The following is a 14,896-nucleotide window of genomic DNA, read 5'->3' on the forward strand; positions in this document are numbered from 1 at the left end:
GAAATGCCTATTCTTTGACTATACTATATTTAATGCCTATATATTATCACTAAAAAAGTATAAATACACATCAATGCTAAAAAGCAATAAGAACATTCCTAATGTCTTAATGTGTTTCTAATCATGAGTATTACATACACTATATTTAATGCATAATACTTTTACTAATACAATACGTTAAGTGATAAAACTGTGCAGGGGAAATATAGATACCATGCTAATGTTTACCATACACACAAGGGTAACATGAATTGGTTTGTTCAAATTCTAGATGTAGACCCACAACAATATTGCTGTCCAACAGTAAGCCTACAAGGAGCTCAGGGGTAGTGATTTCTCCTGCATACTTGGGTAAATGTGCAGTCTTGGTGTCAACAAGTAAACAACAATCAAGAGACAGGGCTGAGGCAGTGGGATATCTGCTGAGACGAGGTATCAGGCAACAGGTAGAGCTTGCCATGCAGTTGTTACTAAGGCTCTTTGCGAACGGTAATGCATTTGGGGTGCTTTCTTTAGGGTGACACGTGTTGGACAGACCCTCAATTTAGTGTATTGGGGGTGTATAGCTAGGGGTGATAAGAATTCATGGGGAGTGCGGCAGTCCTGTGTCTAACCTTTCCCCCATTGGACTAAGAGCAGGATTCATGAAACAGAACCTCTACAAGACAATCACTAGAAACATTGTACAACTTCTATATTTTTGATGAAGATATAAGACTGATGAGGTCAGCGGATCCATGATAGAGTAGGTGTTGCTGGTGCTAGATTGTGTTCACTTCACCTGCATATTCATACCATGTGTCTGATAGATTTACATGCCATATCCCAGGAGATGATAGACTACTGACATAGAAACTCATTTTAGAAAAGCGCATGTGCAGTAGACAAAGGTGTATAACGCTGAGCATAAAAGCTATGTAGGCTATAACAGTCCAAGTGTTGGGATCTTTATTGATATGATATTAGAAAATCTTTTATGTCTCAACTGCAGACCTTTTAGTGGGCTCTGAAATAGTCTCCAATGTACATTTGTGATGGGAATAACCATACGCTGTGTATATAATGAGCCCTACATGCCATCATACGTTGACTTTTTGCGTTATTTGTTTTATGTATGATTATAATTAGATTTTTAAATGGACGCATTAAACTAAATGTGCATTAAAAAGTAAGATATCCTTAGTCATCAGAGATCTAATATCGTCATTGTGCAGGGGAAAATGTGTTCACATGACTACTAAAATCGACCCATGGCGATATAAAGTAAAGATTCTGTAACTCTGGAGGAATTCCACACATTTAAGAGAAGAAGTTGCTTTTATTATAAAGGTGATCACTTCAAAGGAATGAGATACAAACTGTGCGGTGTATTTGCATTGACAATCTATTGGGCATAATCATGTTAATGCAGGTCGCCGTTGCCTCACATGAAATCTGCAATACACATGATACAGTCTGTAACATGTTTGACATGCGAAGTCTTGATTTTGAATGTGATGTTTGCTATGGACTTCACTTGTTGTTTAACAGTACAACACGATCCATGCTACTTCCACATTCATGCCAGACCTGTTGTTTTCTGACTAAGGAAACTGCAACATTATCCATACCACAAGTAGTGCAATGACAAAATGGCCTGGGGAGGGAGTGGTTTGCAATACAAGAAGGGAAGAGTGATGGATCAATGATAAACTTAAGGAAAACACCAATGCAAAGAAGTAGCAATCGAAATAAGACCAAACATTAACATTCATACATTTTGGCTGTACTTTAAAAAAAAAAAATGTTGTGATGGAAATGATTGAAGACAGAATTTCTTTCGCATTCTGGACCTCTCAGAGGTTAGCTAGTTCTGTCCATTTGCAACTAAAGTTCCGTCTGAACAAGCCGGATTGCTTTTTTCATGTTTTCCGCCACTGCAAGACATAAAGATACAGAACAAAATAAGAGCACATACACACCTGAACAATTTTCAAACTTTTATGACCGACTAAGAAATACATTAAAGGAGTTATGTATAAAAGTTGCCTCACATGTATATAGTACAATGGTACTAGGTCGGCACCTTGCCCCCCAATTGCTCCATATCTCAAACTGATGTTCAAATACTAGTTGCCACTTCATCCTGGCTAAATTGTTTTGCTGCTCTTCATGTTCTGTTTGTTGGCTATATAGCAAGGCGCAACCATGGTAATGGTAATGGCTCATGGATGAAAGGGTCTTTGCGAGTCACTGCCAGGTCTGAGCCATGTTGTCAACGCACAATGGGTAGTGTGATTTCACAATTGTTTGCCGGATGGAAGTGGGGAAGGCACGTAGACTTACTCAACTCCTCTGCCATTTCACCTGCCAAGCCATTACAGAAAGGGGAAAGTCCATATGCAAATTAGGCTTGGTCCCATCACATCCCTTGTGCATGAGACCACAATCATCGCCAGACATGTTTTGGCCTCATTGGGCATCATCAGTGAGGAGTAGCGTGGGTCTCTGGGCATACCAGTCCCACTCAGGGTGACTAGAGCAAAACAAAAGATGATGGCTTAGAATTAATCTTAACCTCTGGCATTGCTCTGCGTAACCCTCCAGACTATAGTTCTTCACCCGTCAAGCCATTACAGAAGGGGAAAGACCATAAACACTGCACCTTTCGTGATTTTTCCAGGTCTTTCATGTGTCCGATACCAGGCCCCAACCAACATTATTTGTGCATGCTGTTCTCTGTGCCTCTCTTTGTCAATGAAAAAGGAAGAGCCAAATATTCCAGCGCTAATCATTCATTGTGCATGAAGACACCCAACTGCTTGAAATGTTTTGCAAAGTTGTCTGCAGTGGGGCAATCTGATAGGGCATTGGGTATTCAGGAAAGGGTGGTCAGTATCTTGAAATCTGCAGAAGGATTTTGCAACCTTGTGTTCAATGGTGCACACGCTCAATGCAACAATCAGAGATTTCGCGGCTTGGTCTAGCACTTCCCTTTAAGACAAAATTACATTTATTTTGAAAAAGAGAAAATCCAATCTTTTCATCTAATGGCTGCATACCCTAAATGCAATGTTCTGCCCCTCTGAATAGGTGGTGAACTTTCAGGGATAGTAACTGGGTGGTGCTGTGACATGTCTGGCTTGACTAAAGTTCCCTATTCTAATCCATCATTATATGGCAGAAATGTTTTCTCCTTGCCTTTATTATACCTGGCTGTTTGACAAATAAGTCTAACCTGTCTTGGGGGCACCCCTTGTCCCTACCTGTCTCTCTGCAACATTTACTGTCATACTTATGTACCGTATTCTTTCTGTGTTCTCTTTCTTAAGTTTACCCGTGCTGTGATATGGGTTTGGGCGATGTGAATAAGTGCAATAAATAAATAATGTGAATATACCCAACGTGCTATCACAACAAGGTTAACTGCACCACAGTGATGATTCCCAATAATGGTGAACACGTATGGTTGGTGCGTTTGAAGAGCTGTCAATTTCGGGTTGATAAAACTATGTGCAAATATTATTTTTTTACTTTTTTATTTTCCTTATGTATACAGTTCATAACAATCTTTACATTGTAATTTATTACAATTTAAGCAATCAATTAATGTAGATCAATTAGTATAAAACCAATTAATATAAAAACCCACATTTGTTCATTCCGTTAATACAATACAAAAAGGAAGACAGTGTAATAAAATAACAAAATGTAGTGGAGAATTCATTACAACTATTAAATCTAACAACTTTGACATTACTCATTTGTTCATAGATATCCCCAGGTTATCATATCCGAATTGTTATACCATCAATTGCATTGCTTAATTACCTGTTTTGCTAATTTTGCATTTCATTCGTTATGATTGTGGCTCCAGCCATGTACACTTTTGCTGCACCCCGTTATTCTCTAGGTTCTGGTCTATTCAATTTCCCTGACTCATTCACTGCTTTCCAGATCCTGTAGAGCGCTATTTGTAGTTGTTTATTGTTGCCGTTCAGACAATAGAGCCAGAAAGTTACAGTTTTTATGCTATCGAAGTTGGCTATGAAGCTACCTAGCAGATGCATATTTAAGGGCCCAGGTCCCCTCCCCCGCCAGCTGGACACATGCACTGCCTCCCAAACAACCCCTGCATTTGGGGGCTGATTCTGTATCCCTAAAGTCCCCTACCAGCTCTTGACACTTGATGTCTGCACTTACCCCGCACTTTTACCTAGTGTTTTTATTTATTTTATTTATTCTTATTGTTGTTCCTATGTATTGCACTGCTCCCTCCTCCTTCCCCCACACTTCCTCCCCTGCGCTTGCGCAATCTTAATGTCACTTGGCCTAGTAAGATCGTTGTCTTTGTCTTCCCTCTGTTCCCCTTCCCTTGCCTCGCCGCGCCATAAAACACTTGTGTATAGGCGCGTTATAAATTCCATATCATATCATATCATATCATATCATATCATATCATATCATATAGAGTTATCCATGCTCTCGACACTCTGTTAACACATGCCATGAATTTCTCTAATGCCAGGGTTGCCACATGATCAACACCCTCTGTTTTCCTTGGTGATCTTTAATGAAGGGCCAATGCCTCCCAGAACTGGTATCTTATTTAATCTCAGCATTAATCGAAATCTCCGTAAAGCAGGTAATGGGCATATTTTTAAGTAGCTTTGAGGAGCTCTATATGAGTGGATCAAATGAGGCATCACTGTGCTATAACCTTTCAATTGGGACATGTGGGTGTAATTTTCACACCAATCCCACCTTTCAAGTTTTGCACAAAATTGATTTGTTCTGTCATTGGGATTGGCCTTCCAATTAGGTTTCTCCCCAATTTCATTGAATGTTTTATGTGCAAGTGCTTCGAATGCCCCATTTGATTCAGCTTTGTATCATTTGCCCTGTAATTTTAATAATGGGCATAAAGGGTTGATTAAGGTCTTGATATACAATAAACATCTTTTGATCGGCCTGGTGGTAAGGGACATAGGGCCTAGCTCCAATCTTATTATTTCTACAGGGATGCAGGGGCTCAGGGTCAGGAGGCTTCTCCAAAATGTACCTCTTTTATTTTCAACCATTTTAGATCTTCTATGCATAAGGCTCCTAATCCATACAATGTAGTTGGACAGAAACTTTGTAAAGTGCCACTATTCCATGCAAGCAGCTATATCCAGCCACTTGGTTGACACACCTCCTAATCATCAATGTACAGGCAACAGCTTTCCGTTTTTTGTCTAATATAGCTGCCTTGTACTTGACTTTGGTGGATAGTTCACATCCCAGAAATTAGAACTGTTCAACATATTCGATTTGTTTCCCTGCAATTACCATGGGTAGCTTTGCCATCATTTTGCTTGTGAAAAGCATCAATTTCGTTTTCCCGTAATTTATTTATAAGCCATTTGTTTTGGCATATTCTTCCACCAAATTCAGGGATTCTATCATACATGCATATGTGTGGTGACAAAAAACAAAGTTGTCTGCATTTGCTAAGCAGTAGACGTTTTCGTCTGCCACTCTGGGAGGACACGTGTTAATCTTGCTCAGGCAAATTGGTAAGTCAGCCAAGTACATGTTGAAAGTGATGGAGCTAGCGCACAACCTTATTCTACCCCTCTATGTGTTTCAATGGGTCGTGTAGTGGTACCGCTGCTGTCCAATTTTACCTCGAAGGTTGTTCCCTCATTCAGAGCCATCGTCACAGCTAACAGTTAATCGGGATGACCATATCCTTCCATCTTTGCCCCAAGTTTCCCCTTATCTGCAGTGTCAAAGGCTGCCTCCAGAATAAATCATGGCCACATAGAGGGAAGGATTCTCTTTACGCTTTGCTTTCCTGGCCATGAGGTCCATAAGTCTTAGGCATTGTACCGTGGCTGCTCCACTTCTGAATCCCATTTGGAAAGGTCCAAGCAGATTCCTATGGTTGCTCCATTTTTCTAGCTCATCAAGGATGAGAGAGGCAAAGATCTTGCTGAAACATCTAACAATGCCAACAATCGATGGTTCGAGGGCTCTGATCTACAGCCCTTCTTGGAGGTGGGTACCAGTATTGCTTTACGCCAGGATTCAGGTAATATACCTTCCCGGCAGTCTTTTGTGAACAATAAATTCATTATTTTTGCCCAGAATTGAGGTGCCCCTTCAGAATGGCATTCGATAGGCCATTGGGGCCAGGGGCTCTGGATTCTTTTAACCTTCCTATTTTTAATCGAATATCGCTGAGATCAAAGTCTAGGTTAAATTCAGTGTTTGATCGCATATTCCCCTAAAATGATGATTTTGGGACACCAAATTCCTTGGTATTTGTTCCAGGCCTTCTCCCCTATGCCACAGGTAACTTGTTTGGCCTATAGGGAGTTAGACGATCTCATCAGCTTCCACATTTTTCTGGTGTCATTACTCTTAATGAGCCTCAGCAGATATTGCCTTTGGGAGTTCTGTCCAGCCTGCAACCACCTCTTGACCCAGTTTCTATACCTGTTTTTAATGTATCCTACCTATTTGGCACTAGTCTGAAAGGAAATAACTAATTTCCCTATATGTCTGATTTCGTTCCTTATGTAATATTATGGGTGGTGGAGAGCCAGTAAGTTCCTATTTCCATGGAGTCCCAACTGAATCACCAGGACCGGCATTACCGTGCCAGTGATTCAGGCATTCATCTGCCAGGTCAGGCCTGCCGGGAGATCTGTGCCCTCCACCGGCAGACTTCTGCTTTGCCGGGCTGGAAAGAATGCTGCTGCTGGAATTACCAGCATTTTTTCCAGACGAGCAAAGTTGCAATGAGGCCCTATGTCTACTATCAGAAAGAAATCATAAATAATATTAATTGAAGCAATGGAGCCTCATGACCCGCATCAATAACTATACAAGTGGGCACACAGCTTCTGTTTTTATTTGGTATAATTTCACAGAAACATTCGGCACTTAAGTTACACAACATTGTGTCTGTTTAAACTGTGTTTCTCAATCCATAAAATACATTGGAGTTTATGGAACATACATCTTACTTACTTGCATCCATTTAATCGTCCCCTATGTTCCTGTTAAAACTAGTATACCCTTGTTGTTCCTAGGCCATCTTTATTCCCAAGGAGTTACCATAGCCAATTGTATAGGGTGATCTGGAGTTATATAAGAGCTAAGTACTTACAATTTATATGGGGGCTTCCTATTTTTGGAGATTAGCCTGGACTCTCTCAGTTTCAAATTGGTCAGTCTGCAAGGCCCCTTGAGGTGTTGCATACGTTCCCAGTATGTAATGCTCACCTCCTTTCAAAAGGGGATAATCTCTATAGCTTCTGTGGAAAATCAGTAGTTGATGCTGACCAGCCATATCCTTCCAATACTATCCAGAATAATGATTATAATCTCATGCCTATCTGTATGCGAAGTGTTCTATAATCAAACTGCTCCCCTGATCGTGTGACTAAGTGGTGGGGTCCATTCACTACCCTTCTTGTGACCGTGAAGGTGCGGCTATTCAACCTACTCCTGTGACTTGAAAGGAGGAGAAACTCACTCCTAATCTTATGGTGAGGTATTTTGTTTGTAATATAACTTCTGATGTGAATGTGCTAATTCAATAAAATAAAGACCTTTATAATGTATACATCAAAACATTGTGAGATGTAAATTTTTGTTGATGTTACTTTTTCATATTTCTTCCCTTTGTAATATCTACTCTTGTTCACATTTGAGAATTGGTGTTGGCTGAGGCATATTTTATCTATAATGCCCAATTGCTTTTATGTTCAGAGCATTCTCTAGCCTAAAGGTATAGATTTTAATCTATTATATTTTTGGGTCAAAATGCAACACATGGAACATTTTGTTCAGCTTTGACAAGAAATATATGTTAAATAAAGGCCCCTTTTGGCAAGCAGATTCCACTGGGGTGACATTGCAAATGCACTTTTTTTCAATAATAATGCTATAGGAAAGCTCCAAACATGATTTTCTCTTGGGGTAAACAATGTCTTGTGACTGGAGCATGGTCAAATGGTTTAAACAGGTTTCAGGCAGGTGAATCTTTCTGTGGACAAAGCAGCAGCCTCCTGATTAGTCTTATGATACAAATTCCTGGGGTTGGGCTGCACAATTCCGAGCTAATTCCAGTTTGTATGTAATCAACACAGTGCCAAGCTGAACAGAATATGTGGTTATTTAAAATAATGGAACTTCAAATGGTGTTTGCTCTCCTCTTTTATGAATGCATTATTTTTCGATTGACATTATTTAAGTGGCTTTATCACTGAAAAGGAAGAATCACATTTCAAAACTACAGATGCATTTTCTGTGCACACAGCATTCAAATTAAATGAACATGCTGAAAAAATCAAGTAGCAAAATTAGTGTTCTGAGGCCCAGGTTAAAGTATTTTGTTAGTTATCACACTACTGATTCTAGGGCCTTAGAAATAGTTACAGTTTGCTGTTACTTTGTTGACAAATGTCTCTCAGGTGCATAGGTGATTCTTCAAATCCCTCAGATGTACTATTTTTTTTATCATGGTAAGAAGTTGAATGTGAAAATCTGGAAACAATAAACTCATTTGAGTAAAGCCTTTCTCTCTCTCTACACCAAAGCAATCTCAATGTTTTCAGTTCACTTTAGAGGAATATTATTCCCATCCATTCTTCCCCCACACCTGAAACCATGTCTGATTTCAATTACTCTAAAGGTGAGTTTTATGAAGTGATACTCAGATCTCCTGTTGACCGCTGCTTTGGTGATAGGCAGATCAGTCGAGAAACAAGAAGTTTAGGAATGTACATGATTTGAAATAAACATGCTGCATTATATGTGGATGAATGTATGCATGTTTGTATGTAAGAAGAAACATTTGGTGGAAAGACATTAAATGCTGAGTTTGGAGTGTCAGTGATGGTCTGTGGTGATTTGGACCTCTAAGACAGGTAGCGCTAGAGGTTAAGGCCTGGGCATATTGAGATGGGAGAATGGAAATCTGTGCATAATTTGAAAGGTTCCTCAGTTAAGGATTTATGATGAGATGTGTCCTGTCACTTGTCACACCAGTCAATTCCCATTTTCTGCACACCGCTCACACACTTCAAACTGCAGGGTGCCAGAGAAAACACAGTTAATTTACAGATTCCATCAAGAGTTTTATTTTCAATTAACTACAATTTTGACACCAGCTGAGCCCTGTCCCATTTTCTATAACAGTGTTATTGTCTGGTTGGTTAATCTATGCAGATGAATGGATGTCCTCATGCGACATAGGCTGTACATGATTTACCATATATTTTGTTTAGTATCATATAGCTTCAATACATGTGACATGGCAGTGTCTTTCCTTTGACAATAATAGCCGGAAGAAAGATGTTTAATTTAAACAGAATGTATGGCCTGAAAGGTTAAATGTTGCCTTGTAATGTTGATTTGTAGAATGTGTTGTATTTAAATGAAATCCTGAAATGTGAATACTGTATGAACCTTTACCCAGCCAAACACATTATTTGGAATCCCTTGACTCTTAGTAAAATCACCTGTTTAGCCGCCACAAAAAAAAAATATGCCTCCTGTTCTGTATTCTGAAATAAATGTGAAGGACTAAGCATATCCCCTTTTGTGCTAGCCCTGGAGAAACTTTGACGCATGGTAGCCTCACCATTAAAGAGGGTGTGAATATTGTACCTGTTCAGGTTGTGTGCCACTTGCGGAATTTTGAAATGCGGTTGAATACCTCAGTGATTTGTTGTTGTAGGCATTAACCAGAAAGAAGCAGAGGCGAACAGGTTAACACTTACATCAGTAATATTTAGCATCTCATGGCCAGCTCCTTGTCTTTTACTGACATAGATCTTATTTGTGATGGCCCACTGAGCATTTACCTGCTTTCCCATAGCATTATTCCTAAAATGAGCTGAGGAAGAGATTTTTTCCAACTGTCTTTTGAAGGCTGACCAAGATTAAGGGGTCGATTCATGGAATTAATGTGCGCCGAAAATTCCCGCGCAGAGGTGCCAAAACGTGCGAATCGCAGGAAAAGTGCGAAAATCGCAGTGCAAGTGCGAAAATCGCAGGAAAACCAGCGCACAGCGATTCATGGAAGTCCGTGCGCGAGAAAAACATTGGATGTGCAGTAAAAATGTGCACCGTGCACGCCGGCGCACAGGTCATCCAACAGCGTGCCCCACGGCCATTGCGAATTTGCACATAGCGCGGCGCACATCACAAAAGGAGGCGGAACACGGGGCGTAACACTCGGAATGGGGAACAACACGTGAAAATATGGGCGTCACAGGGGAAGTACAGCAGGCAAGTGCGCGGAACGCCCACACGCTCGCCTACAACCCGTATTCATGGAATCGAATAGGGCAAACCAGAGCACGGACAAAGACGCGCACAGGGCCAAACAAGTACGCCACAAGAAAGCAGGCGGTAGCACCCCTGCGACTGAAAAAAATGTGTGCCAAAATGTGCGCTAACAAAAAGCACACATATACAGCCATGATGAATGGCCCATACAGTGGCCCTCTAGGACAAATGAGGTGCAAAGGGGCCCCGACAAACACGGACACCCGCTGTGTGAAAAATAGCGTGTGCGCGTGTTCCTGGGTGCGCGGGAAGTTCCACACGTGATTAGCCTGGGTACGTGTATTTCGGGGTGCGTGGGAAGTTCCACACGCGATTGGCCTGGGTAGGTGGGGGTGCGTGGGAAGTTCCACACGCGATTGGCCTGGGTACGTGTACTATGGGGTGCGCGGGGAATGGCCATGTGGGTCCCCCCAGGTGTTCCCTCTACACCCTCCACGGCCCCTGCACCTGGCTAGGTGGGGGTGCGCGGGAAGTTCCACACACGATTGGCCTGGGTACGTGTATTGCGATGTGTGCGGAAGATTCACACGCGATTTCTGCAGGGTACGTGTATTTCGGTGGTGCCGGGGAATGCTACACGTGATTTGGCCATGTGGGTCCCCCCAGGTGTTCCCTCTACACCCCCTACGGCCCCTGCAGGCAGCCCACACCACAGGGTACTACCCTGCACCCCTGCTCATGTCCCACAGGCAACCCATCCACCATGGCCATGCCCACCAGCCAACCCACATGTCACCTTGCACTAGTGATCACCAACACATGTCTCCCACCACCCCCATCCCCCACCCACCAGGGGCAGCCTCCACCAGGCCCCTACTCATGCCCCCTATCACCCCCACCCCCCAGCAGTGCAGGGCCAGCCTCCACCAGGCCCCCACTCATGTCTCCCACCACCCCCATCCCACAGCCACCAGGAGCAGCCTCCACCAGGCCCCCACTCATGTCTACCACCACCCCCACCCCCAGCAGTGCAGGGGCAGCCTCCACCAGGCCCCCACTCATGTCTCCCACCACCCCCATCCCACAGCCACCAGGGGAAGCCTCCACCACGCCCCCACTCATGTCTCCCACCACCCCCACCCCTCAGCCACCAGGGGCAGCCTCCACCAGGCCCCCACTCATGTCTCCCACCACCCCCACCCCCCAGCAGTGCAGGGGCAGCCTCCACCAGGCCCCCACTCATGTCTCCCACCACCCCCACCCCACAGCCACCAGGGGCAGCCTCCACCAGGCCCCCACTCATGTCTCCCACCACCCCCACCCCCCAGCAGTGCAGGGACAGCCTCCACCAGGCCCCCAATCATGTCTCCCACCATCCCCACCCCCCAGCCACCAGGGGCAGCCTCCACCAGGCCCCCACTCATGTCTCCCACCACCCCCAGCCACCAGGGGCAGCCTCCACCAGGCCCCCACTCATGTCTCCCACCACCCCCACCCCCAAGCAGTGCAGGGGAAGCCTCCACCAGGCCCCCACTCATGTCTCCCACCACCCCCACCCCCCAGCCACCAGGGGCAGCCTCCACCAGGCCCCCACTCATGTCTCCCACCACCCCCACCCCCCAGCCACCAGGGGCAGCCTCCACCAGGCCCCCACTCATGTCTCCCACCACCCCCACCCCCCAGCAGTGCAGGGGCAGCCTCCACCAGGCCCCCACTCATGTCTCCCACCACCCCCACCCCCCAGCCACCAGGGGCAGCCTCCACCAGGCCCCCACTCATGTCCCCTATTACCCCCACCCCCCGCAGTGCAGGGGCAGCCTCCACCAGGCCCCCACTCATGTCTCCCACCACCCTCACCCCCCAGCCACCAGGGGCAGCCTCCACCAGGCCCCCACTCATGTCTACCACCACCCCACCCCCCAGCCACCAGGGGCAGCCTCCACCAGGCCCCCACTCATGTCCCCTATTACCCCCACCCCCCAGCAGTGCAGGGGCAGCCTCTAACAGGCCCCCACTCATGTCCCCTATTACCCCCACCCCCCAGCAGTGCAGGAGCAGCCTCCACCAGGCCCCCACTCATGTCTCCCACCACCCCCATCCCACAGCCAGCAGGGGCAGCCTCCACCAGGCCCCCACTCATGTCTCCCACCACCCCCACCCCCCAGCAGTGCAGGGGCAGCCTCCATCAGGCCCCCACTCATGTCTCCCACCACCCCCACCCCCCAGCCACCAGGGGCAGCCTCCACCAGGCCCCCACTCATGTCTCCCACCACCCCCACCCCCCAGCGGTGCAGGGGCAGCCTCCACCAGGCCCCCACTCATGTCTCCCACCACCCCCACACCCCAGCTACCAGGGGCAGCCTCCACCAGGCCCCCACTCATGTCCCCTATTACCCCCACCCTCCCCGCAGTGCAGGGGCAGCCTCCACCAGGCCCCCACTCATGTCTCCCACCACCCCCACACCCCAGCCACCAGGGGCAGCCTCCACCAGGCCCCCACTCATGTCTCCCACCACCCCCACCCCCCAGCCACCAGGGGCAGCCTCCACCAGGCCCCCACTCATGTCTCCCACCACCCCCACCCCCCAGCCACCAGGGGAAGCCTCCACCAGGCCCCCACTCATGTCTCCCACCACCCCCACCCCCCAGCCACCAGGGGCAGCCTCCACCAGGCCCCCATACATGTCTCCCACCACCCCCATCCCCCAGCCACCAGGGGCAGCCTCCACCAGGCCCCCACTCATGTCCCCTATTACCCCCACCCCCCCGCAGTGCAGGGGCAGCCTCCACCAGGCCCCCACTCATGTCTACCACCACCCCCACCCCCTAGCCACCAGGGGCAGCCTCCACCAGGCCCCCACTCATGTCTCCCACCACCCCCACCCCCAGCCACCAGGGGCAGAACCCACCAGGCCCCCACTCATGTCTCCCACCACCCCCACCCCCCAGCCACCAGGGGCAGCCTCCACCAGGCCCCCACTCATGTCCAACTCATGTCTCCCACCACCCTCACCCCCCAACCACCAGGGGCAGCCTCCACCAGGCCCCCACTCATGTCTCCCACCACCCCCACCCCCCAGCCACCAGGGGCAGCCTCCACCAGGCCCCCTCTCATGTCTACCACCACCCCACCCCCCAGCAGTGCAGGGGCAGCCTCCACCAGGCCCCCACTCATGTCTACCACCACCCCCACCCCCCAGCCACCAGCGGCAGCCTCCACCAGGCCCCCACTCTTGTCCCCTTTACCCCCACCCCCCGCAGTGCAGGGGCAGCCTTCACCAGGCCCCCACTCATTTCTACCACCACCCCCACCCCCCAGCCACCAGGGGCAGCCTCCACCAGGCCACCACTCATGTCTCCCACCACCCCCACCTCCCAGCCACCAGGGGCAGCCTCCACCAGGCCCCCACTCATGTCTCCCACCACCCCCACCCCCCAGCCACCAGGGGCAGCCTCTACCAGGCCCCCACTCATTTCCCCTATTACCCCCACACCCCCCGCAGTGCAGGGGCAGCCTCCACCAGGCCTCACTCATGTCTCCCACCACCCCCACCCACCAGGGGCAGCCTCCACCAGGCCCCCACTCATGTCTCCCACCACCCCACCCCCCAGCCACCAGGGGCAGCCTCCACCAGGCCCCCACTCATGTTTACCACCACCCCCACCCCCCAGCCACCAGGGGCAGCCTCCACCAGGCCCCCACTCATGTCTACCACCACCCCCACCCCCCAGCCACCAGGGGCAGCCTCCACCAGGCCCCCACTCATGTCTCCCACCACCCCCAACCCCCAGCAACCAGGGGCAGCCTCCACCAGGCCCCCACGCATGTCTCCCACCACCCCCACCCCCCAGCCACCAGGGGCAGCCTCCACCAGGCCCCCACTCATGTCTCCCACCACCCCCACCCCCCAGCCACCAGGGGCAGCCTCCACCAGGCCCCCACTCATGTCCAACTCATGTCTCCCACCACCCTCACCCCCCATCCACCAGGGGCAGCCTCCACCAGGCCCCCACTCATGTCTCCCACCACCCCCACCCCCAGCCACCAGGGGCAGCCTCCACCAGGCCCCCACTCATTTCTCCCACCACCCCCACCCACCAGCCACCAGGGGCAGCATCCACCAGGCCCCCACTCATGTCTCCCACCACCCCCACCCCCCAGCCACCAGGGGCAGCCTCCACCAGGCCCCCACTCATGTCTCCCACAACTGCCACCCCCCAGCAGTGCAGGGACAGCCTCCACCAGGCCCCCACTCATGTCTCCCACCACCCCCACCCCTCAGCTACCAGGGGCAGCCTCCACCAGGCCCCCACTCATGTCTCCCACCACCCCACCCCCCAGCAGTGCAGGGGCAGCCTCCACCAGGCCCCCACTCATGTCTACCACCACCCCCACCCCCCAGCCACCAGGGGCAGCCTCCACCAGGCCCCCACTCATGTCTCCCACCACCCCCACCCCCAGCAGTGCAGGGGCAGCCTCCACCAGGCCCACACTCATGTCTACCACCACCCCCACCCCCCAGCCACCAGGGGCAGCCTCCACCAGGCCCCCACTCATGTCTCCCACCACCCCACCCCCCAGCCGTGCAATTTGCCTGGGTATGTGTACTTCGGGGTGCGCGGGAAG

At 49.0% G+C, this 14,896-nt stretch overlaps 1 protein-coding gene across 2 annotated transcripts in view; it reads right to left on the bottom strand.

The window, feature by feature from the left end:
- Positions 1–1,298: 1,298 nt before the first annotated feature.
- LOC138570050 (anterior gradient protein 3) overlaps positions 1,299–14,896 on the bottom strand; it is a 209,858-nt gene continuing 196,260 nt past the window's right edge. For both annotated transcript variants that reach the window (XM_069648613.1, XM_069648614.1), the window contains one exon: positions 1,299–1,916. In XM_069648613.1, the coding sequence (XP_069504714.1) occupies positions 1,867–1,916 (50 nt within the window). In that variant the 3' untranslated portion in view covers positions 1,299–1,866. The remainder of the gene's footprint in view (positions 1,917–14,896) is intronic.

Source organism: Ambystoma mexicanum, chromosome 2q (assembly GCF_040938575.1).
Source record: "Ambystoma mexicanum isolate Mex_15411 chromosome 2q, UKY_AmexF1_1, whole genome shotgun sequence".
In the NCBI taxonomy this organism is placed as follows: domain Eukaryota; kingdom Metazoa; phylum Chordata; class Amphibia; order Caudata; family Ambystomatidae; genus Ambystoma; species Ambystoma mexicanum.